Genomic DNA, 25240 nt, shown 5'->3' with positions numbered 1-25240 from the left:
TATCACACATGAAACTGATACCATCATACTGTAAAAAGATTTGGAGAATGATGTCCAAGGTGAGGATGTCACGTAATCTTGCAGAAGTAATATTGGCAAGACACCATTGCATATGATCCTCAAGATGTTTAAATGTTTGAAAGATCACAAAATAAACTGGCTTACTTATGGCTTACTTTTGCCTCTGTAGTACGGATTAGTCATTTGTTACAGCTTTTTCAAAACATGGGCAAAAATACGCTAACGGGATCGGTGTCCAGTCCACGGGACGGTTGAGCTAACGTAGGCTAATGCGATTAGCATGAGGTTGTAAGTAACAAGAACATTTCCCAGGACATAGACATATCTGATATTGGTAGAAAGCTTAAATTATTGTCAATCTAACTACACTGTCCAGTTTACAGTAGTTATTACAGTGAAAGAATACCATGCTATTGCTTGAGGAAAGTGCACAATTTTGAACATGAAAAGTTAATAAACAAATTAGGCACATTTGGGCAGCCTTGATACAAATGTTTTAACAAATGCAATGGTTCATTGGATCAGTCTAAAATGTTGCACATACACTGCTGCCATCTAGTGCCAAAATCTAAATTGCACCTGGGCTGGAATAATACATTATGGCCTTTCTCTTGCATTTCAAAGATGATGGTACAAAAATATATAAAAAGAACGGTTGTTTTTTTCTTTGTATTATCTTTTACCTGATCCATTGTGTTATATTCTCCTACATGGCTTTTACATTTCCACAAACTTCAAAGTGTTTCCTTTGAAATGGTACCAAGAATATGCAAATCCTTACTTCAGGGCCTGAGCTACAGGCAGTTAGATTTGGGTATGTCATTTTAGGTGAAAATTGGAAAAAAAAAGGGGCGGATCCTTAAGAGGTTTTAAGGTCCAACGCAGCCGTTTTTATCTCAATTTTTTTTTTTTTTCCTAGCTAACAATTAAGTACCTTACTGTGATTGTTTTAAATTAAAATGGTCAAATAGCAATTTCTCAAACAGAATCTATCTTGGACTGTCTGGGAGTGGTCTGAGTGGGGAGGGGAAATCTGAAAACTTGCTATTATTGGCAGAGAGGTTTGGAACTCTCTTTGTTATCGGTCTATTAACTAATTTACTGCCTGGTGACCAAAACTCCATCCCCCAAAAACTGGTTGTAATTTCAAGTGGTCTTTTCAAACACTAAACTGCATTGGGCCTTTACACTTCCGTCCCACTGCTCTATCTAGTATAACTTGCCTGGGCCAAGTTGTCATGGAACAAGCCAGTTAAAACGGTGAACAGCTCTGTAAATCATGAATGTTTTAGAGTCTGTTGTGAGTTATTAACTAGAAAAGTCTGGAGTAAAACTCTGAATTTGAATTGAATGCAGAAATGACATTACAGACCCAAGTCTTCCCCACCCTACAGAGTAATACAACAACGCCACTGTCCTATAAGGAGGGAGAGGAGCCAAAACCCTTTTATGAAGTGGAGACATCTTGTAACATCTTCAGGATCAACTAATTCCCATACATTGACATTAGCCCAACACCAATCCACGATTTAATCAACAACCACGTGTTCATTTGGATGGGGTTGATGAAAGACTGGGAAACCCTCTGTAGCGATGTCTAGAGTTTATTTAACCAAAGTCAAAAGATGAGTAAAACATCTGAAATCAAACATGCATGTATTCTTGGGATGAACACAGCTGAATAAGAAATAATTAACCATGCCATAATTCTGCAAAACATCTCTTTAATTGTTCATTCTTCACTGTGAAAATGTAAAATAGTTTTCTTTATTATTTACACAGAAGACTAACTCACGTTCCTGAGAACACAGAGATATCACAGTACATGTTCAACTGAGCTTTGGGAGGGCAGCAGTGTGAACGCTCCAGGATCACAGGTCGGGGACTTCCCCTCGCCCAGCTTCCCCATTACCCCTGAAACTTGTTTCCAAAAATATCCCAACACAGAAAAGACCAACCGCTTGCATAAATACACATTTTATAATTGACACAGGGAAAGACGTTAAGCTGTTAGTTTACACCTACGACCAATGTGGTTGAACATTGTACAATTTGAGCTCAGCAGGGAGAATCCAGAGACTAACTGATGAGGAGAAACGTGCTATATGTTGACCTCTGAGAAGTACACTTCAGTAGTATTCACTTCACAATGCCTGAATATACTATAACACAGCGTGAGTCACGAGATAAATAGGAGTCCTTCCCCCATGTAACACTCACTTTTATATTGTGTCTTTAAGCCAATGGAAATGTGACTGAACTATGTCTAATTTGCTCAGCATGAAGACTCCATTTGTGCGAAAGTAGTATGGAACCCCAGTCCCAGTTGGCCCCACCCTGGATAGAGTCTAGATAGGATAGGCATAAACCATAAAGCCATATTTACTATATGGATGGACATTTTTCTTTCAGCTAGTCTATGAGATCCAAAAGGATAGAACGAAGCTAGAGGAGACTGGGCTAGGGGTCAAAATGGAACTGAGCCTGACCCTCCCTGCCACCAAACCGTACTGTACAAACAGAGGGAAAGAGTAACTGCAAATGAAGCCGCAGCAGATTAAGATAAATATCATACTAGAAGTCAGTAACACCAAGGCCTTGAATGGAAAGAGATTGACAACAAATATACATACATACACCTTCACTATACTAAATCAATTGTTTTCTAGATTGGAAACCAATTAGTAATATACAAACTTTGCAATAAAAAATATGATTTGTAAATATAGCATTGTATATAAAATTAGAAAGGTATATCCAACACAAAATAAGGTCTTTAAGAACAAATTCAAGCAAATGATCATCAATTGGCAAGGTGTACAATATTGTACAGAATTGAAAACTCCCTTCAATACATGTAGGCATCAAAATATGATAACATAAATGTGTTTAAAATGCACAGATAGTAGCTATTTAAAATAAACAAAGGTTTATAAAAATGGCACGACTGTAAACATCACCTATAAAGCTACAGTGCTTGCTTCTGCTTTGAGGCCTCTGTTGGAGTAACCAACACAATCCTTAATTTGGGCCTAGATTGCCCTGTTTCGTCTATGGCAATTGTGCTTCTTTTCATACCCACAGTTGGCACACGTTGCACAAAAAGTAACAAAATGGCTGTTCAAAACAATGTACAGAAGGGAATTTATACCACGGAATTATGAAATGTCATGGTACATGTTCTGCTTACAAGGTTACTGAAAACTGCCAAAGGAAGACACAGCCTACTGGACTGGACCTAATAGGCCATGGAATGAGGTTGATTCTGGACTGGGCATATACTTATTTCATCAGTATACTGCAGGAGATAACACTTTGGAAAAGGAGATACGTTTTATTTTACAGCAGATGTGTTGAGACCACCATTCGGTCTACACCTGCCTGCCTGTTGCTTCCCCTGGTATCTCCTGCACCATTTGATTGTAGAGAAACATCACTTCCTCCGGAACTCTCTCTCAACTTCCTGTTCCTGTCTGGAGCTAAAAGCTGAGTGAGAGGCTCGACCACAGCCAACGGCCACTTTAAATTAAGTAACAGAAACCAATGTGACAGACCTATGTAAATGAAGCACCAGAAAGAGACTGAGAATACGACAAAGCCCTAGTCATAATTACACCACGAACTCAACTGTAGCACATATTTTGAGAAACATATAGCAACATACTATTTTGCCAATTGGTCAGTGACATATGCATAGGAGAACAAATGGGCGGACAAATGCAACGTCATGTTGGAAAGAAGACTTAGTACAGTGTGTGGTTTTCACATGGACACTTAATAGACAGTTTCTACTGAAACAAGTCCAAGTCTCTGGCTTTGCTGTTAAATAAACCTGAGGAAGCATTTTCAGTAGATATAAAACCCCTCCTTATATACCTCTAACTAAATCTTTAGCTTAACTACTGACCATCATTTACCAAAGGAAATAATAAACATACTGTATATAAGAGAATAAAAATATAAGACTGGTTCTGGTGCTGTGGACCTACTCCACCAAGATCTGCTCAGTTTTTATGGCCGTAATGAGGGTGGCGGCGCCGGACGAATCAGAGCCCTCGTCTTTGGGAAACTCCTCCCCCTGCAGCAGCCGCACCCCTGACTGCCCCTGCAGGCCAGCTAGAGCCCCTTGGCTGAAGCACAGGTGCTTGATGACCTCGTTGGGGCTGGAGAAGGTGGTCTCACAAACATTACACTTGTAGGGCCTGGCCGAGCCTAGGAACAGCGCCTCCATCTGGCTGGTGTCGTCCCCTGCGGCACACAGCTCCATGCTCTGCCGGTCCACCATGGTGTAGGCGTCGGCACCCTGGGTCAGGCACACGTGGCGAGCCGCCTGGTTGGCACGACAGAAGCTCTTGCCGCAGGCGCTGCACTTGTAGGGCTTTCCCGTGTGGATGTACATGTGCTCTCGCCAGTGGCTCTTCTGGATGAACTTGCGTCCGCAGGTGGCGCACTCGTACTTCCTGCGCTTCACCTCGCGGTCCAGGTCAGCACTCTCCAAGTTGTCGATATCCGCAATGTCCGATGGAGGTGGGGTGTCGGCCTGGGACTGACACCCGGTCGCCCACCCCGACAACTCTGCTCTGGGAGAGTCCATGCTGAAACCAGAGGGCGGTGCTTGCTCGCTGTCACTAAGCATCTCAACTGTCATGGCAGCGGACCGTTCTCCAACTCCCCTTAGCAGTACTTCCTCTACCTCTGGTGTGGTGGCTGCTCCTCCTCCTGGGAGGACAGGTGAGTGTGCACCGCTGGGCTTGGCCACCAGAGGGAGCCGGGCCAGGCTGTGCTGCAGGAGGTGCTCCCTCAACAGGCTCCTCTGGTTGAAGCGGCTGCCACACAGGTGGCAGGAGTAGTGCTTCCTGAAGGAGGCATTCCTCTTCATGATGCTCGGCTTCACATGGAGAATGGTGTTGGAGCTACCCAAGGAGGGCGCCTCTCCTGTCGGGGTGTTCCCTCCATGCTCCTCATACGAGGCCCGTTGACCGCTGGTCGAAGCCTCCACCATTTCCTGAAACGAAGAGTCCAGCTTGGACGCATGGTTGGTGAATGCCGCTGTTACAGCAGACGTGGACGGATACTTCCTGTCAGGGAGGCTGTCCAGGTCAAAAGGCGAGGAGAGCTGGCGCCGGATGGGCAGCCTGCCGGACAGCGCAACCTGCTTGTCGGAGATCTGGATGCCAAAGAGGGAAGTAGAGAGGGGCAGGCTGGGCTCTGGGTGGGAGAAGGATGTCTGGCTGGCCAGGCTGGCCTCCTGGAGGAGGGGGTAGGCGTGGAGGAACTTGACCCCCTGCTCCAGCCTGGCTGGGTCGATGAGCTGAGGGGCCAGCTTCCCTGTGTACATCAGGTTGAGGAGGTAGCTGAAGATGTCTGGCTGGATGTCGGCAGCCTTCAGGCGGACACAGTCACTGAAAAGAGAATTCATGGTATAAATAATAATTTATTTATCAGCCACATCAAAACATCTTGGAAATTGAAAACACTGATGACGCAAACAAAAGCTTTTATTGATCACCATACATAAACATGGTCCTTTCCTTATTGAGTTGCACATATTCTACTACAACCTTTAGGTGAACTTGTTTGAACAGTCCAAGCAGGGCTGTATTAAGCTTTCAGTTGTAAATCATTAGTAAACGTAATGTTGGCCTAGCTTAATGTAGCCTACAGATAGAGCCGATGCCGTGTTGTTTACCATACCTGTCCTGGTGTATGAAGAGCATTCTGAAGTAGTTTGAGAAGGCGGCCAGCACGGCCTTGTGGGCTTTGAAGAAGACGTCTCCGATGGCGATGGTACAGTCACACAGGAAGCCAAACTCCCTCTGAGCGTTGAGCTGCTGCAGGAGGATAAGACCATGGTTGGCCAACTCCATTCTTCAACCTGCACATAGAAAGACACAAAGACGAAGGCAAGTCAGTCAGTTGGTTAGTTTCCTGTCTGGAAGAGGACTACAATGCCACCAAAGAGAGAAGTCTGAGAGGGCCACTGACAGCTGTAACACCACAACAAACTCCAATGTAGGCTAACAAAACAAACGCTGTTGTTGAATAGAGGCAATTTAATGGCTTATTTTCTGATACATAATGTATGAGCATACTATTTTAATGTAACATGGATCATCTTTTTCATCAAATGTATTTCAAAGCAGGGAAGGGCTCTTGTCCTAAACATAGCCTAACAGCTCAATGTCCAATAAGTACAAGGAGCTGTTTAACATCAGATGACCTGATCTCAGAGATTCTGAGGTTCGCAGAGCTATTGACTGGATAGTTTTTCCACAAGGCTGGCTATAACCACGTTAGCAAAAGCGTTCGATGGGAAAGGAGACAGAATGGGTGGTTTCCTTATTGACCTCTAGGCTGCAGCTTCCGGAGGACTACTCACACAACCCTACAAGCTGCCTCAGGGGACAGGATGCAGAGGAGGGGTTAACCTACCGTATATTTAGGCTAGAAGAATATCCATTTGGAAGAAAGAGCACACCACATTGAATGTATTTTTCCTTGCAGTTATGTCAGTTGAACAAAAACTACTGTATAAAACAAACTGGATGATGTGGAATAAGACACCTAAAAGTTACTCCGATATAGACCTCAGTCACCTCACCTCTGAACCCTCAGCATCTCCAGAGGGAGTGCAAATACCGCCTTGGAGTTCCAGCCAATCAGAAGTGTCAGATAGAAACCGACAGATCCATGGAATAAAGGTGTATGGTTAGGTAAGTAGCCTAATCTCTTCAGGCACAATCTGCTCTCAGTCCTTTGACGGGATTCCAACCCCCTCGCATGCCTACGCCCTTTGAACCCTTACTCATAGGGAGTGTGCTCTCTGCTCTGGCCACCAAGACAGCTGCAGTTGACCCCTAAAGGTCACCACAGGATTGGAGGCTTTTGGGCGTCACATGATCAGGTTTATGTACATCTACACATTCCTGAGGCAAGACTGACTGGTTCCACACCTCCACCAATGGGAATGGAACCTGCAGGGTATAACACCCATTCTCTCACTATACCACACAGGAACACCACAACACTCAAGTCAAAACCCTGGGCAGTAGGCACTAGGCTGACTCAGGAGCCCTCTCTTTGCATGTACATAAGAAGGAGGTGGGCAGGTGGGGCAGAGCCCCATCTGTTTTGAGCCACACAATTTTTGAACAAATAACTTAAAAAAAAAAAATTTGGGGGGGGGGGCTTTCCTGTTTTGCATGTTATTTTGGCATTAACACATCAGTTTACAAACAATGTAAAATAATAATATATATCATTGAGTTAATAAAGCTGCATCTCTTTTTGTTTTCTTGGGTGTGCAGGTGTTTCAGCCTAGCTCAGTGCTTTCTGTGGTGGTGGGGAAAGACAGCAGAAAATATGGAGTGTTGCACAGTGATTGGCTCAGTGTTCTGTCACTCATGGGAACTTTACATCACTGCCAAGTGTAAGAGCAGACCTTGAAAATTCTAGCCCTTCGACTGCTGCCATAGAAGTGCCCATCCAAGAAGGCTCAAGGTCATTGGCCACAGAAATGACGTCAAATCACGTTATATGTACAGTAGCTTTGATTGGACTGATCATGTCAACATCATACCTTCACAATATTAGCTAGCAGTCATCATGAATCAAGTCGACAATCTACTGGCAAATCCTTTTAAATCCTTGTCATATGAAGAGAAATAATGAAGAGAAATTATAGATAAAACGTATCGGTGCTCATCGGCCGTTGGACATAAACATTACACAACAAGTTGGAAATCGCAAATTCAACGAGTGGTTTGGAAGGAATCGGTGACAGTGGCTGTGTGGTCCCAAATCTGGGTATTAAGGGGCTCTTTTCCAAGTTTAAAATTATAAACATTCAACATTGGCCATGCTGTCAATGAAGCATGAATTGTGCCACGCTCAAAACAACCTAACTCAGAGGACCACCGCGCCACCCTCCTGTTCAAGTGAGCTGAGCACAACAAGGTGAGTCCAAAAATGTATTGTGTGCTGCTTCATAAATGATGTAATATGCCAGGGAGATATGTATATGGTAGTATATGTATATGTAAAAAGTAATACGAAGTGTATGTTGTGTAGTTTAGGGCTCCCAAGTGGCGCAGCGGCTAAGGCACTGCATCTCAGTGCGAGAGGTGTCACTACAGACTCTGATTAGATTCCAGGATGTATCACAACCGGACGTGATTGGGAGTCCCATAGGGCGGCGCACAATTGGCCCAGCGTTGTCCGGGTCAGGGTTTGGCCGGGGTAGGCTGTCATTGTAAATAAGAATTTGTTTATAACTGACTCGCCTAGTTAAATAAAGGTTAAAAAGATGTTAGTAGCCCACATACCTCAACCTAAAAATGTGGTCTATTTACCCCTCTTAATTTCACCTACTGTTCTACTGTAGCCTATAATCTGCTTTAGAGAAATGTAATCATTGAATATTGTAATAGCTTTCATTGTCTGCTTAGATGCCCCTTTTATTTATCCTACGGTTCTAACTTGGTGTACAGGGAGAGCACTGTAAAATTGGCCCATGTTCTGAATTGTGTTGCTGTACATTTCAAAAGTGCTAAACAAATGGTTATATTGACTAACGATACATCCATCCTAGATCGCTCTTTGTCTCAATCGAAATTACGGATTGCCTCTTATCTGCTTGTCATCCCCTTATGTCATAGTTTGTACATCTCAATTGTCATTAGAAACATCATTTGTTTAAGCAAGTCAGCCATATCAGCTATGTTTTTAAGGCAGTAAATGAGGCTGAATGAACTGTTTCACTGCCAGACAAGGCTCCGCTGATAGCCAGGTGTAGCAGTGGTAAGGTGTTGAGACTGCTGTTGGGACAGATTTATGTAGGCCCTAATAGTTTGCGGGCACCGTTTGTCACCGTTATAGTGCAATTAATGTATTGTTTAGTGTTGTGGCTTTGCTGGCATGCATCCCACTTTTTTCATTTTGCCCCACCAAGGTTTACATGCTAAAATCGCCACCCAATCTGGAATTGTCTAAAGAGATGAAGAGAGCAACTCTCAATCTGGTCCAGACACAATAGTCTACTACTACTGCTGGAAAACACTGCAGGCTAATGTTGCAGCATTGGTGGTGATTAAACAATATTGACAAATATGTTTATTAAATCCATTCTGGCAAATAAAGTAGCCTGCCTTACATTATCAGAAAATACCATCATGATATTTTGTGTAGAGGCAGACATCCAGCAGTCAATTGTTGAGACCTGTGACACTCAATAATTATGAATGAGTCATTTAGTAATAGTAAACCTTTGAGCAGCCACTCGAGAATTAGGAATCTAGCAGTAAAGTACCATGTGTTCATAGTAGTCCTATGTGTTTGTAAGAAAGCGCCGCCCCTATTGTAGACACGTGGAACGGCCCGATATCCCGCAGAGAAACCACTTCCGCAGTACGTTTTCGTCCTAAACAAAAAAATAGCCCTTACAAAACCTATAGGTGAACGCCTATGCTGCTGGCATGTCTAGTTTAGCTATAGACCCACGCATCGGCAAGTGACAAAATAATTGTAATCGGTTTCATTTAGGAGCTGAAACGGTGTGTTCGAGCGCGCCACGAAGGCTCAGGCGCCAGCCTCTGCTTTGCCCCCCCGACTAGAGGAGCGGTGTAGCGAAAATAAACGGAGCCTCATGAAATGGACAAGGGGTGGTCGCCGAATACATTTCTTAAACTTCAAAGTGACCGATTTATTGAACCCGTATATAAATTACATCAGTCGGTATACAAAATGTAATGAAGTGCGGGTAGACGTACCTTTCTACTCTGCTTGCCTTGAATCCGTGGAGTTAGTCGTGTTGTTGTTTGTTACCGGAGGACTTGTCCGTTGGGCTTGCAGCTGCTCTGTTCCTCTCAAGAAGCATTGGTAGCGATGGTCGTCGGTGTTTTCCGGTCGGGTTACGTTACAATCACATGACTATGTAGGGCACTTAAAAACAGCAGTTCGCTTAACGGACGGGGCGCCGTGACGAATTCTCTTTGGGAAGGGAACCGTAACCGCCGTGTGTCACTGTGAATAGAGAATTGTATCCACCTCGTTACAGCTAAACGAAAAGGACTATAGAGGGCGAGCACTGTATGATAATTTATTCAATCTCCGGTTGGGGCACGTTAAACAAACCGATGTAGGGGAAAATAGCCGTAGGTCGCCCACCCCACCCCCACACAAACAGATAACGTTTAACGTAGTCTACAATCGTGACTGCATTTGCATTTTCGGTTGGTAGCAAACAAGAGCTTCCTGTAAACAAACGAATTTACCGCCGCGGTGAGTCTCTGGCAACTGTCGCGAGGCAGACGTTGGTACCCAGATTGTTGGCTGCTTTTGGTTCAATTTGTAAATTAGAATTCTGGGGTTCTCAAAGTGCGGGAGGGCAATGAACTAGTTAATTTCGTAATTTAATTTCAGTATATTTTGTTAGGCATAATCTAGTCCCCCATGAATTCGTTTAATTCGGCTATGTTGGTTACAAATGTCAAAATGTGTTTCAGATTATAGGATAAATTGCATTCCACGTTTCATGGTGCAGAACATGTATGATTTGCAAGAAATTACTTTGGGGCATTTATGTATGATTATGTGTGTGTGTTTTCTCTATTTGTCAGTGGTAAATACTTCAGAAAATCCTCCTGGCTATTTCAAGCCTAAAAGGACCACTACAGTTGTCATCTGAGGTGTTTGCTGTGCTACAGTTGATTAACAGGGTAATTTTATATTTCCAAAAGGAGGAGTCAAATACAATTCAAGAGGATCTTGATCCAGGACATGAACCACCAGCAGCCACTTGGAACCTGATAAAACATTAAAGAAACACCACTGTACAACACTCCTTATGGCTGCTTATTACATGGTTATATGCTGCTTATGACTGTGTAGGAGGCTTTGTTACAGGGTTCATTATAAGTGTTACTGCTACCCATATTCCTCATGGTCAGAATTCTGGCCATATCAACGGACTTCTGTGGCATTTTCAACAGGATGTGAGCTAGCATGACCAAGGAGAGAGAAAACACACACACATCGCCTGCCAGGAAACTCAGGAAGTGTGTGGGGGGGAGGGGGGGGGGGGGGGGGGGGGGGAACTACACACACACAAATACACACACACACAGATGAACTAGTAGGCATACAGACACACAAATACACACAGGAGTACACACCCATAGTCATAGAGGGCACAAACTTAGACACCCACACACCAACTTTGTCATTGGATACACAGGAGTCTCTGGGGCACAGTGACCTGTGAAACTCATTGGAATGGATAGATGTTGCCTAATGCAAACACAGAAGCAGAGCTATCCTCAGGGCTGAGTTTCAGGTTTTAAAGCAGACATATGAAACACTGTAGAACTCCGATCTTATTAATAGACCGGACAGAGAGTTTAAGAGCAAATTGGTTGAAGGAGAATCTCCCTTAGACACAGAGATGGAGTAAAAAAAGAAAAGGGATAAAAAGGGAGAGGGTGTAAAATAAGGAAACAAAAACAATCATATGAGCTTTTAGAACTGGTGCTGCCTGGCTCTGCTAGATGCTACTACTGTGGGAGATGTTAATATGACTGTCATTGCCATTAATATATAGGGGCTCTATAGCGAGATAAAAGAGGTTTAACCATAAGCGAAACTCAAGCTGATGCTAGAAAAAGGGTAACGGAAACTAAAGCATGTTTAAAGTGTTTGGGGGTTGATTGAAAGAGGCAGACTAGATAAATGCTATGTTCAGAGCTCCACTCTGATTCACACTTGAAATCAATAATTTTTTATCAATATAATTTCCCCCCAGACCATAGGAGAGCTGCCATCTGGGCAAAGTTCATGCACAGTGAACACATGTCCAGTGAACAGGCCATTCAAATGAGACGCTGGAATTTCACATAACTGCCCACAACACTGATTTGCCCTAAATAGATTTTTCCATACAGGGTAAATAACACACTATCAATATTGAATCTTCATTAAACATATCACTTCAATTTCTGTTTTAAAGCATATGAGAGAATACATCAATAGGCTACAAAATGTGATTACAATAATCAGTCACTCGGACAAGCAAATCTGAAGAGCTCAAAGCTCATCAAACGCACACAACCTACTCATGTTACCATGATCACTACAACATCCACATGAGAGAAAACTATGTGTTAGTGGAATCTATTCTTTATTAGAAATGCAAATTAGTGGAGGTATGGTATGGGTAAGCAGAACCACCTTTTCAAACACAGCATTGATGTTAACCCCTCTGGCCGTGGTCTATTTTGAAAAAGGAGTGTTTCTGAGTCACTCCACGTGTCCCCCTCACTCTCCGGTTTAGGAAAACAGATCTGGAAGTGGGGAGCGCTGCAACACCGGAGATTGACAGCTTGATACACCCACTCCATGGAACTACATGTGGGACTCCACATCCTGCCAATGGGATGCCTGCTCCCATGTTCCCATGGTGATTGGTGACCTATTATACTGCCACTACCGAGTGGCGCAGCGGTCTAAGGCACTGCATCTCAGTGCTAGAGGCATCACCACAGACTGGTTTGATTCCAGGCTGTATCACAACCAGACGGGATTGGGAATCCCATAGGGCGGCGCACAATTGACTGTCTGTTTTGTATCTGACCCATACTTTATGTTTTCTATCTGATTTGGATCAATACTTCTCTGCAGGGAGATAACAGATAATTTCCTAGAATTCTACACATTTTACCATGTTAATGATATCTGAGTAAGATTGACTAACAAAATCAATGGGGGCCCCCTGGAAGTCAGGGCCCCTGGACACATGCCCTGCGTGACAAGTTGGTATTCTACCATGATTGCTACAAGTTTATTTGCTAAAATTGTCAGCTGACATGGCTAATTGAGTGGCTATAAGTGACTGACATAACAAGAGAAAAACTGCTGATGCACAACCACACCTTGTGCGGTTGCACCTTGTGCATTCTACTATTCTAACTCTTAACAGTAAGTTAAGACCCCAACTGAGTTACAAAAAAATAACAAAACGTTGGGCCCTTATGCTTGGAGTCAGCCCTGACTATGGTCACTGCACTGCATTGCATTCTCTACCAATGCAAAGTTAGCCTATGTGCTCTGTGAGGTGCAGTCTCTTGACACTATGGGGTGCAGAACATATAACAACGTCATAGCCTATTCTTTTGCATAGATTCTGAGATGTTAGGTAGAGATCAGTGAGGATTGAAGGAGTAAGGTTGCTGATTCACACATAATTTTGCTGGTAAAAGAGGTTTAGCACCAGCGGTCTTTGTAAAAGCCTACAGCTACATTCTAGAATGACAATTTCAAGATAGGATAAACTGTCCTACACATATTCATGCTAAAACCAAAAGGCAGCCTATCCTATTTGCTCAGACACCTTAAAAGCAGGCTTCAGAGGGCGGTCCCTAGTCACAGGACTCTTATCCAAATTCCTCCCCCTTCCCCCTCACTCACTCATACACACATTCTGTCTCTCCCCTCCCAAACCCTCTGAGGGCCTTTGGGGATCTGCGGTTTCGCGATAGAGTGGCTTAATGTCTCCATGGCAACCATTGCCCTGAACTACAGAAGATGCCCCAAAGGATGCCGTCACAATTGAGTACCCCCCGGGGCGAAACGAAGTTCCGCACACAGCAGTGAGATAAGATGTCTCTATTGCAGAAAGCCCCCAGGTGGGCGCCGAACTCACTCACTGCTCTCTGATCTTAAAAACCGCACAGCATAGTGAGAACACCAAAGCAGTCTTGACCAGATCAAGGCAAGCAGTAACAAATTCTACTGCAACTGAGACCAGCCTCAACTTGACACTATAGCACTACATTCATTATGTAGAAATAGTCACAATGTTTTGGCCTACAAGTGCATCCAGTAGACTACTGAAGTGGTTCAAAGGGGAACAGCTTGGGAGGAGTCTGAACCAGCAGCCCTGTGGATATAGGGCAAGCACACTAGAAGCACCAGTGCCATAAAAGGTCAAGACCTCTACGCAGAGACACAGCATGCTTACATTACATTCTGTATGTAGTACACTACAGTTTTAGAATGGCAGCATAGCCAACAAAATGAAACCGATTAATTTTGCCAATACATTTCCTATATACTTTCACAGATAATGTTTTTTGATATTGTCTAAAGAATCGGTTTAGATGAGTAACATTCAGTCACCACTGGATGGTGGCATTGTGTAGTTTAATATAAACTACAATAGTAGATGTGGAGGGGTAGAATAGGCCTGCTTTAAAAATGCATAAAACCTTCCCAATGTCCTAAAAGCAGTGGCATCAATTGATTGTATTGCATGGAGAGGAGAGGGTATTTAATCTGTTATTGTTGTTGTTGTTGTTGTTGTTTCTTTACACATTTTAATTGCCTGCATATTAGTAGGATAACCCATGGGGTAAATGGGGAAAAGCACTGAAATATATATGAAGTTATATTCTATTGATCGTGGACTTTAGGAAACAGCAGAGGGAGCACGCCCCTATCCACATCGATGGGACCGCAGTGGAGAAGGTGAAAAGCTTCAGGTTCCTCGGCGTACACATCACAGACAATCTGAAATGGTCCACCCACACAGACAGTGTGGTGAAGAAGGCGCAACAGCGCCTCTTCAACCTTAGGAGGCTGAAGAAATTCTGCTAAAACCATATTCTTTCACCACAGGAATGGCTGAACGAACCAGAGGCAAATCATTTCCTGGTTTTAGGACTAAAATCTGGCGAGCTATATGAATAACCAATTCTCAAAACAAAACCCTTGTTTTGGGAGTTGCTATGAATAAAGTTTTTCAATTTGAATGTTGTCATAGAAAGAACCACAAGGGTTGAATGGATGTCGAGATGTAGAACTTGAGGCCTTGTTCAGGAAAGTGGATTGTGTGTGGAGTTTGTTGCCGACAAGAAAAGTTATTTTATGACATGGGCTTTTGAATACCACTTGGTAAGGGAACCATGTCGAAGTCAAAGAGAGGACGTTGGAGAAATCACAACAAAATTGAATCTGAGTTAGGATGAATTACATGCGGAGGCAGGTGTGGTGAAGATGGCCAAGGTCGAGCCTCATCCCAATGATGAAAAGATGATTCTGGCTCGGTGGGAATTCGATTTTTGGGAGAATGTATCCTTGCCTTCTGGTGGATCCATACATGGTAAAAGTAACTTGAAGTGGAGTCGTGAGGATTTATTGCGTTTTTTTCCATCCAGAGCCTAAGCACAAAAACTATGACTTACATTGCTCTCCGGAGAAAGATGCCATTGAATGGAGTGATAACTGTGGTGTTAAGTGTTGAGGAGGAACATCTGAAATGGAAGATTCCCAGTGTATGTGATACCCTCCGTTTGGTGCAATGCAGACCCAGTGGAGAGCGTGGTGAAACAGAGAAGACAATGTCTGTTCTGCTGAGTTTTGTATGCAGTCTTCACCCGACAAATTCAAGTTAGGATGTGTCAGTTATCCTGTGAGAGCTTTTGTCCCAAACCCATTACAGTGTTTTAGGTGCCTAGGTTATGGTCAGGTAGCAGCAGTGTGTAGGAAAAAAAAGTTTTGTGTGTTAACTGTAGGGGTACCCATGGTTCTGGAGATCAGAAGTGTCCGGTTAGAGAAAGATAGGTTGCGGTTGCAAGGATCAGAGTAGTACAGAAGTTGTTGTATGCTGAGGCAGTGAAGAACGTAGTAGAGGAAGATGGGTACAGGGCGAGGATCCCTGTGAGTAGGCTGAGGCCAATGGAAAATGGATTGGAATAATATGTGCTTCAGTAAGGTTGGTTTCTTAGCCATTGTTATCAACTCTACCTCAAAAGTGTAAATCACAGAAAATCTATTTTGTGAGTGCAGCTGCAGAGAAGTACTTCAGATTACGAGATTTTACCGCAGAAGAGTTACAGGGGGTGCTGAACAGTAGTGTTCTGTCCTCCCAGGCTGTTGACTGCAATATGTAACTTTTTGGGCAACTGATCAAATTAACATAGAAATGTGAGTTAAAGATTTGTCATCTGTTTTGAAAGCAAGCGTAAGATGCGGTAGATATGTTCTATGTGCGCTATTTCTATACCTCCTGTTTTTAAGGTTAGTTTTTGCTTCTTTTACTTTCGGTTTTGTACACCAGCTTCAAACAGCTGAACATACAATATTTTTGGTTATGGGAAATATATTTTACAGTGGTTTAGATGGTACAATGATTATCTACACAATTACTACTTGTTTTCTCATATAAACTGAAATTAGGCAAACTATTAGGAAATGGCGGAGCAAATTTTGCATATTGCTCCTTTAATAGTTGGCAGGGTAATTTTTCTTTTACCAAGTATAATGGATTGTACAGAAGGTGGCGGCATGCACCACTAACGTTTGTTTGCGGACCGCCATAATAATGTAGAAGAAGAATGTTGTCATATTCTCTTCCTGGTTGAAAAGATGGCGGCTAATCAAGCTTTGCGCCAATTAGTCCCTCCATCCCTGTCTGCTAAAGTTGAAGGGTATGTTGACAGCTATGTTTAGTACTCTTATGATCCGCGTTTTAACTATATCTAAGCTATACAATCAAAGAGACAGTTCAACAGAATTGTGTTGGGTCAGGAAGGGGGCAGCGTGGTACGTAGGCTAGCAGCACTAGCTAACGTAAGCTAGCTGGTAAGCAATAGCACATTTTACAGTTAGCTAGCTAAATTAGCTACGGAATGTAGGCTAGTGTGATTAAGTTTATCTCTCTGTATTGGCACCTGATACTTGCTTGGCTCCTGGTCAATCAAATCAGATTAACTTTTGTTAGCTACATCATCCAACGTTATAGACGATGCGTTTGTTTTTCTAATGCTAATCAGACCAGATCAGTTCTGAATGAAGTGGTATCAATACATGTTAACGTTATATCTCTGGTGCTATACCAGTAAAAAAAAAGGTCTAGCCATGCCCCTTCTTCTTAGTTGCCTAAGATGCTAAACTGTGATGATTCATAACTTAGTTGTGGTCAGCAACATGTCAAGAAATTGCATGAGCTGAGTCAGACATCCCATTAGAGTGATCTGCACCCATCCTGAATTGTAAATTCAAAATGTTGCTTCTAATTAGTCATGTGTTTCTTCCTCACACAGCTCATTTGCATATCTCACAGTGAGAGACAGGTTGCCGACCATCCTGACAAGAGTCATTGACACCATCCATCGCAACAAAAACAAGTTCTTTGAGGAGTTTGGAGAGGTAAGAATAACCACCATCACTTGTCCATCCTAAGCCACTGTGCTATAATTATCCAAATGTTGGACATTTTTTATTTCCTGACACATCCTGATCTTGGATCAGCTTCTCCTCCCCCAAATCCTTACAATTAACACTTGGGTAAAAAAACACAAAATTTACCTTGGATCAGAATCTATGGTTCAACTTCATCCTACTCCTCTTCTATATCAAATTGTATTGGTCACATACACATATTAAGCAGATGTTATTGTATTGGTCACATACACATATTAAGCAGATGTTATTGCGAGTGTAGCGAAATGCTTATGTTTCCATAGGAGGGAGTCCAGGCAGAGAAGAGGACCATTGGCTTTCTTTCTAAGCTGAGAAATGAGCTGCTGACAGACAAGCCTGTCCTGGTTCTGTGTGATGGCCTGGAGGACACAGACAGCTGGAACCAGTACCTCCAGAGACAGCAGAGGCTACTGGGGGAGCGGGACCCCGTCAGCTGGTTCAAGTCCCCCTGGCTCTACATAGAGTGCTACATGTACCGCAGGATACAGGAGGCCATCTGGCTCAAGTGCGAACCAGTGCTGCTAAATGTCAGCATTAGCTTAGACTTGAGAAGGGAATGCATAGATCAGGGTTTCCTGGTCCTCGGGACCCCACGTTTAGATTTTTGCCCTAGCACTACACAGCTGATTCAAATAACGAATCATCAAGTTTTGATAGTTTGAATCAGCTGTGTTGTGTTAGGGCAAAAACCAAAATGAGTTTGGGAAAATAATCCCATTTTAACCAATGTTATAACTGATTTATCAACTGTTAATAAGCTACCTATAAACCGTTTATACATGATACACTAACTGGATAACTCACTCAGGGTATGTGTCTTTTAACCTATCCTTTCTCTCTTTGTGTCTGTGCCAGTCCCCCCATCAGCGACTTTGATGTGTTTAATGAAAGCAAGACGCAGAGTTTCTTTGAGTCCCAGCAGGCTGTGATATCCCTGTGTACATATCTACAGGGATTCAACAGGAACATGGACGACCTCTCAGAGACACAGCTCATGGAGCAGTTCCACAAACTACTACAGGTGAATATTGCCAACAATCTTAAATCAAATTGTATTTGTCACAAGCGCCGAATACAACAGGTGTAGGTAGACCTTAGTGAAATGCTTACTTACAAGCCCTTAACCAACAATGCAGTTTTAAGAAAAAAAGTGTTAAAATATTTACTAAAATAAAAAGTAATAAATATAAGAAAAATAACAAATAATTAAGGAGCAACAATAAAATAACAGTAGAGATGCTATAAACAGGGGGTTCTGGTACAGAGTCAATGTGCGGGGGAACCGGTTAGTCAAGGTAATTGAGGTAATATGTACATGTAGGTAGAGGTAAAGTTACTATGCATGGATAATAAACAAAGCAGCGTAAAAATGGGGGGTGGGGTTCATGCAAATAGTCCGGATAGCTGTTTGATTAGCTGTTCAGGAGTCTTATGGCTTGGGGGTAGACGCTGTTAAGAAGCCTTTTGGACCTAGATTTGGCGCTCCGGTACCACTTGCCGTGCGGTAGCAGAGAGAACAGTCTATGACTAGGGTAGCAGGAGTCTTTGACAATTTTTTGTGCCTTCCTCTCACATCGCTTGGTATAGAGGTCCTGGATGGCAGGAAGCTTGGCCCCAGTGATGTACTGGGCCATACGCACTCCCCTCTGTAGTCCCTTGAGGTCAGAAGCTGAGAAGTTGCCATACCAGGTGGTGATGCAACCGGTCAGGATGATGGTGCAGCTGTAGAACATTTTTCAGTAGTCCACAATCATCTCTTTTGTCTTGCTCACGTTGAGGGAGAGGTTGTTGTCCTGGCACCTCGCGGCCAGGTCTCTGACCACCTCACTATAGGCTGTCTCATTGTTGTCTGTGATCAGGCCTCGGCAAACTTAATGATGGTGTTGTAGTTAAGCTTGGCCATTCAGGTATGGGTGAACAGGGAGTTCAGGAGGGGACTGAGCATGCACCCCTGAGGGGCCCCTGTGTTGAGGATCAGCGAGGCAGATGTGTTGTTACCTACCCTTACCACCTGGGGGCGGCCCATCAGGAAGTCCACGATCCAGTTGCAGTGGGAGGTGTTTAGTCCCAGGGTTCTTAGCTTGATGATGAGCTTTGAGGGTACTATGGTGTTGAATGCTGAGCTGCAGTCAATGAATAGCAAAAGGTGTTCCTTGTGAAAGGGCAGTGTGGAGTGCAATAGAGATTGCAACATCTGTGGATCTGTTGGGGCGGTATGCAAATTGGAGTGGGTCTAGGGTTTCTGGGATAATGGTGTTGATGTGAGCCATTACCAGCCTTTCAAAGCACTTCATGTCTACATATGGTAGTCATTTAGGCGTTGTTACCTTGGTGTTCTTGGGCACAGTTCTATGGTGGTCTACTTGAAACATGTTGGTGTTACAGACTCGGTCAGGGACAGGTTGAAAACGTCAGTGAAGACACTCGCCAATTGCATGCTCAGAGTACAAGTTCTGGTAATCCGTCTGGCCCTTTGGCCTTGTGAATGTTGACCTATTTAAAGGTCTTACTCACATCGGCTATGGAGAGCATGAGCATACAGTCGTTCGGAACAGCTGATGCTCTCATGCATGCTACAGTTTTGCTTGCCTCAAAGCAAGCATGGAAGTTATTTAGCTTGTCTGGTAGGCTTGTGTCACTGGGCAGCTCGTGGCTGTGCTTCCCTTTTGTAGTCCGTAATAGTTTGCAGGCCCTGCCACATCCAATGAGCGTCGGAGCCGGTGTAGTACAATTCAATCTTAGTCCTGTATTGACGCTTTGCCTGTTTGATGGTTCATCAGAGGGCATAGCGGGATTTCTTATATGTCCGGGTTAGAGTCCCGCTCCTTGAAAGCGGCAGCTCTAGCCTTTAGCTCAGTGGGGAGGTTGCCTGTAATCCATGACTGCTGTTGGAGTATGTATGTACGGTCACTGTGGGGACGACGTCATCAATGCACTTATTGGCGAAGCCAGTGACTGATGTGGTGTACTCCTTAATGCATTCGGAAGAATCCCGGAACATATTCCAGTCTGTGCTAGCAAAACAGTCCTGTAGCTTAACATCTGCGTCATCTGATCACTTCCTTATTGAGCAAGTCACTGGTACTTCCTGCTTTACTTTTTGCTTGTAAGCAGGAATCAGGAGGATAGCGTTATGGTCAGATTTGCCAAATGGAGGGCGATGGAGAGCTTTGTACACGTCTCTGTGTGGTGTAAAGGTGGTCTAGAGTTTTTTTTCCCCCCGCTGGTTGCACATTTAACAAGCTGCTAGAAATGAGGTCAAACTGATTTAAGTTTCCCTGTATTAAAGTCCCTGGCCATTAGGAGCGCCGCCTCTGGATGAGCATTTTCTTGCTTGCTTATGGCCTTATACAGCTCATTGAGAGCCGTCTTAGTGCCAGCATCGGTTTGTAGTGTTAAATAGACAGCTACTAAAAATATAGATGTAATTATCTTGGTAAATAGTGTGGTCTACAGCTTATCATGAGATACTTTACCTCGGGACTTCCTTAATATTAGATTTCATGCATCAGCTGTTATTTTCAAATAGACACAGACCACCACCCCTTGTCTTACCGGAGGCAGCTGTTCTATCTTGCCGATGGACAGAAAACCCAGCCAGCTGTATGTTATCCATGTTGTTGTTCAGCCACGACTCAGTGAAACATAAGATATTACATTTGTCCTTTTGGTAGCATATGTCCTTTTGGTAGCATATGTCCTTTTGGTAGCATATGTCCTTTTGGTAGCATATGTCCTTTTGGTAGCATATGTCCTTTTGGTAGCATATGTCCTTTTGGTAGCATATGTCCTTTTGGTAGCATATGTCCTTTTGGTAGCGTAGTCTTGATCGAAATTTGTTATCCATTGATTGCACGTTGGCTAATAGTACTGATGGTAGAGCAATCCTTACAAGGCACCCCGACCTACGTCCCCGATATCTCCGTCTCTTCTTCATGTGAATGACGGGGATGTGGGCCTTGTCGGGTGTCCAAAGTAAATCCTTTACGTCGACTCGTTAATGAAAAAGTCTTCGTCCAGTTCGAAGTGTGTAGTCACTGTCCTGATATCCAGAAGCTCTTTTCGGTCAGAGACGGTGGCAGAAACATTATGTATAAAATAAGTTCAAAATAACGCGAAACACGCACAATAGTACAATTGGTTAGGAGCCCGTAAAATGGCAGCCATCTCCTCCGGCGCCATCTCACAGGTGAAGCTGTGCAAACTTCAGGGGTTTATTATAAGAGGCCAGCTAAATGTTGATTGTTGAAAATGAAAGTGAAGTCGCATTACCAAAGATAATTTGATGTTATGGCTGTTTTGGCAATTAATCCCAAATGTTACGATCACAGTTTCTGTGAGTTAATGTCTCTGTTCCTGCTCTTAGGTGTCTCTGTGGGGTAACAGGTGTGACTTGTCCATCTCTGCTGGCATGGAGAACTCTCAGAAGGCCAGTCCCATTGACTCCCTGTCTGACCTGAAGTCTTTTATCCTGGTGGACGACTCCAACATGGTGTGGTCTGCTCTGACCTCTGCCCAGAGACCAGGGGAGGATGGCAAAATCACCCCAGGGAGGGTGGACATCGTCCTGGACAACGCTGGTTTCGAGCTGGTCACAGACCTGGTCCTCGCTAACTTCCTGGTGTCCGCTGGTCTGGCCAGGGAGGTCCGCTTCCATGGCAAGTCCATCCCCTGGTTTGTCTCCGACGTCACCTCGCACGACTTCCAGTGGACCATCCGCCAGACCCTGGCGGCCAATCACAAGTGGATGTCCAAGACCGGTGTCCAGTGGCAGAGCTACGTACGGGAGGGCGTGTGGTCCTATCACGACCACCCGTTCTGGACAATGCCTCATGAGTATTGTGACATGGCGGGCGACGCGCCTGACCTCTACGCGACACTGCAGGGAGCCGACCTGATTCTGTTTAAAGGAGACCTGAACTACAGGAAGCTGACTGGGGACAGGGAGTGGGATCACATGGTGCCGTTTGATAGGGCACTGAGGGGGTTCGGCCCAGCTCCCCTGTGCAGTCTGAGGACTCTGAAGGCTAACATCCAGGTGGGGCTCCAGCCGGGGCAGGGGGAGAACCTCAACACCCAGGACCCCAGCTGGATGACCAGCGGGAAGTACGCTGTGGTCCAGTTCTCCAGCCCTCACAGGGAACAGTAGACCTGTCAGGGACAGGAAATGACGTCAATATGTTCATAATAAGTGGTGTCATCATAATCAGAGGAAGTAAGAGCGTGAGCAGGGCCAGTGTACTTGTAATCATATGCCAGGTTAGAGGTGTAGTTTGTTTTGTCGTAGAACTACCTAATGTATTTAAATGAGGAGAGTGGTTTAAAGGAGGATGATAGAGGATACTTTAAAAAGAGGAGGGTAGTTAAATAGGGAGTGGCTGCAGATCCGACTTCTCTGGACCCGTCGTCCCGACAGCTAAAGGTTCACAGCTTCTGTGAATGTGTGGTAATCTCTACTTTACACACCATCTCTGTTCTATTTGTTCAGCTGCCCAGAGAAGAAGCTACTCTGGCGAAAGGTGCTTGTTTAATAAAGTTAGATCAAACTCGAATCATTGTAAGATTACATAAAGATAATATTCTACAGAACCAAATAAAATAGCATAGTATAACATTACTGTATGACAAAAAACACCTAATTTCTTATATTTTAGGATGATTGTGCTCATCGTCACATTTTTCTCTCATGCGGTCTAAACTCAACAGTGCACACCACTCAGCAAAGGTATGCTACAGTTTAATACCATCTGCAAAAAAATGTGCTCAAGGTACATAACTAATTCAAAACACTGTAGCCTACTTCAAAACAACACTGTAGCCTACACTCAATAATATTTGAATGCATATGCCCATGAAACTGATTGCAAATGGTTGGCGTGCAGATTCTGCATGGATGTTTCACCGGTAAAACTTGGAAGAATTATCATTCACGATTGACAGTGAGAAATGCGAAGGGAGGGTGACCAGAAGTTTGGGTGTGCGTAGAGTTAAAGAAACACATGCACAGAACGTGAGTGGGATCTTCAGCTCTGGGGAAAGGGATCCAGTGGGATGGGGCTGTGACCTCCGGATCCCCAGCCTCTGCCATTTAAATAATGATCAACTGCTGGTTAGCAATCCATCCTGGCATAACTACAAAACAATGACGTTTACTTCTCCCATTTAACAAATGTGTTGACGGTTGTTTACCATCATTCAGTACTAGGGTCGGGCTCTACCTCGATTCCAGTTCAAATCAGTTAATTTAGAAGCATTGAAATTCCAAGTCATGAATTGAAACATGCTTATCTGATCTTAAGTGACTTTTTTCCAGCCATATTAGGTAATTTATGTAATGTTTTTGTCTCCGCAACAGCGACTACACAAAATATAGATTTGAGACACATTTCATTCATAATCAGAGGCAATAAGATGCAAGGTGCAATTTGAACATTTACATGTTAAGTTGGCCTGTCGTGAATCGTTTAGAATTGTTATTTTAAGTTGAGACCTTATGTAACACCCAAAGCCAGCAGCTATTTTTTAGCCATTTATTTTGCATGAGCTTGGCAAGACATTACAGAGTTAACTTGTGGTTGCTGGTATTTTCTGGGTCTTAATCAACGTCATCAGTTTGTCTTGTCAATTTATTGCATGCGTTTTTGTTTGCATACATCGGGGTTTGCACAGTGACCACAGTCCCGGAGTTTACATTTTCATAGTTAAATACCTGAAGTTGAACTCTGGGAAACTATAGATAAATCATAGTCTTTGGGGCAGTGCAATCACACGTACAAGGTGTGTGTTGTTAAAAGAATAGCACTAACACCTGTCTAATGATGTATTTCTGTTTGTTTGATAGTACAAAATGTTATTTCCGACTCATTAGAATGCCTCTGTAACCAGTGCAGGTGCCGTTGTGATCCTAATTTGACTGGAATGTTCTCTTTGCAGAAATCTGGAACAAAAATTGTTATATTATGTTGGACTTGGTTTAAATAAAGAACTTCAATGACTGGTCTTATCTCATACTGTTGTATAAATGAATGACAGTAAGAAAAGAGCAACCGAGGCTTGACCTAGAAAGATGATTCCCTTTCACTCATTCTCCCCATACTCTTATTACGCTCTTCAATTTAACCCGGTGAACATGTATAAAAAAATAGAGTTATAATCAGACTGCTTGTTTAGCACTTGACATCACATGTCTGAATCTGGGCTGTTTACTGAGTGAAGAGACGTTGTAGCGAGTGGAGCTTCTCTAGGCAGCAGGTCAAACAGGAGGCCATTTTCTCCCAGTTTGCAGAGATAGAGGTTAATGAACCATCACTTTAATAAGCAAAAAGTTTACTTTCCCCCATAAAATCCAGCTGTCAATTTGTCAAGAAAGTTTGGAAAAATCAGAATCTCCAGTATGATCTCACTGAATTGTTTGTGGAAATGAAGACACTCATCTTCATACTGTAATATGGGGCGCTGATCTGTCCATTTTTATGTACTGAGAATTCTTGCACACGTTGAGGACTGGAAATACTAGTAGTCTTAAGTTAGTAATAACAGTGTTGTGCTAGGCACACCCTGCATTTCAACAAGTGACACCGTTATTCCTTTAGAGAAACAGAGTTATCTTCCTGTGTAGGTTGAAGGTCAAGAGTTGTCCTTGTACGCCCTTGAAACTTACCTAAAGGAATGGGGAAGACATTAAATGACTTTTCAAACATTGGTTGAATTTCATCATGATGCAGCATGTACTTGAAACCCCTTTGTTTGCTGCTTTGGCGGGATAATAGTTTATATTTGATCAGTGAATATTGTTGATAAGGTATTCCTCTTGAAAGGCCCAGTGATAGCAAGAAAATATACTTTAAATTAGTAGCTATTCCTTGGTCACAGTAGAGAGTGATTTAGTCAGTGTAGTTTGGTGATCTTACTGCAATGCTGTATTCTGTTTTCCTGTATAGATTTAGGCTATGAAAAGGGGGAACAT

At 43.5% G+C, this 25240-nt stretch overlaps 2 protein-coding genes and 1 long non-coding RNA gene across 3 annotated transcripts; 2 read left to right on the top strand and 1 right to left on the bottom strand.

Moving 5' to 3' along the window:
* Nucleotides 1–939: 939 nt before the first annotated feature.
* On the bottom strand, nt 940–10250 carry zbtb2b (zinc finger and BTB domain containing 2b). Its single transcript, XM_021600764.2, has 3 exons — nt 9789–10250; nt 5716–5896; nt 940–5423 (listed from the first exon to the last, which is right to left on the bottom strand). The coding sequence occupies exons 2-3, from the start codon at nt 5886–5888 to the stop codon at nt 4007–4009; spliced, it is 1590 nt and encodes a 529-aa protein (XP_021456439.1). The 5' UTR covers nt 5889–5896; nt 9789–10250; the 3' UTR covers nt 940–4006.
* LOC118964453 lies at nt 10013–10853 on the top strand. Its single transcript, XR_005051500.1, has 2 exons — nt 10013–10299; nt 10758–10853. It is a non-coding gene; the product is annotated as an uncharacterized LOC118964453 (long non-coding RNA).
* A 5490-nt stretch (nt 10854–16343) lies between these two features.
* Nucleotides 16344–24282, top strand: armt1 (acidic residue methyltransferase 1). Its single transcript, XM_021600766.2, has 5 exons — nt 16344–16499; nt 17115–17220; nt 17538–17779; nt 18130–18295; nt 21641–24282. The coding sequence occupies exons 1-5, from the start codon at nt 16438–16440 to the stop codon at nt 22421–22423; spliced, it is 1359 nt and encodes a 452-aa protein (XP_021456441.1). The 5' UTR covers nt 16344–16437; the 3' UTR covers nt 22424–24282.
* The last annotated feature ends 958 nt before the right edge of the window (nt 24283–25240 follow it).

This window comes from Oncorhynchus mykiss, chromosome 4, assembly GCF_013265735.2.
Source record: "Oncorhynchus mykiss isolate Arlee chromosome 4, USDA_OmykA_1.1, whole genome shotgun sequence".
NCBI lineage: Eukaryota > Metazoa > Chordata > Actinopteri > Salmoniformes > Salmonidae > Oncorhynchus > Oncorhynchus mykiss.
Note: the sequence above shows the minus strand (reverse complement) of the source record. Positions and strands in the feature narration are given on the sequence as shown.

Bases quoted from the DNA above. Each gene is read 5' to 3' on its own strand.
- armt1 (XM_021600766.2), top strand. From the start codon at position 16,438: ATGGCGGCTAATCAAGCTTTGCGCCAATTAGTCCCTCCATCCCTGTCT. The intron at 16,500-17,114 runs GTATGTTGACAG...TTCCTCACACAG, and splicing joins CTGTCTGCTAAAGTTGAAGG to CTCATTTGCATATCTCACAG. The intron at 18,296-21,640 runs GTGAATATTGCC...TCCTGCTCTTAG, and splicing joins AGTTCCACAAACTACTACAG to GTGTCTCTGTGGGGTAACAG.
- zbtb2b (XM_021600764.2), bottom strand. From the start codon at position 5,888: ATGGAGTTGGCCAACCATGGTCTTATCCTCCTGCAGCAGCTCAACGCT. The intron at 5,424-5,715 runs GTATGGTAAACA...TTCTCTTTTCAG, and splicing joins CTCTTCATACACCAGGACAG to TGACTGTGTCCGCCTGAAGG.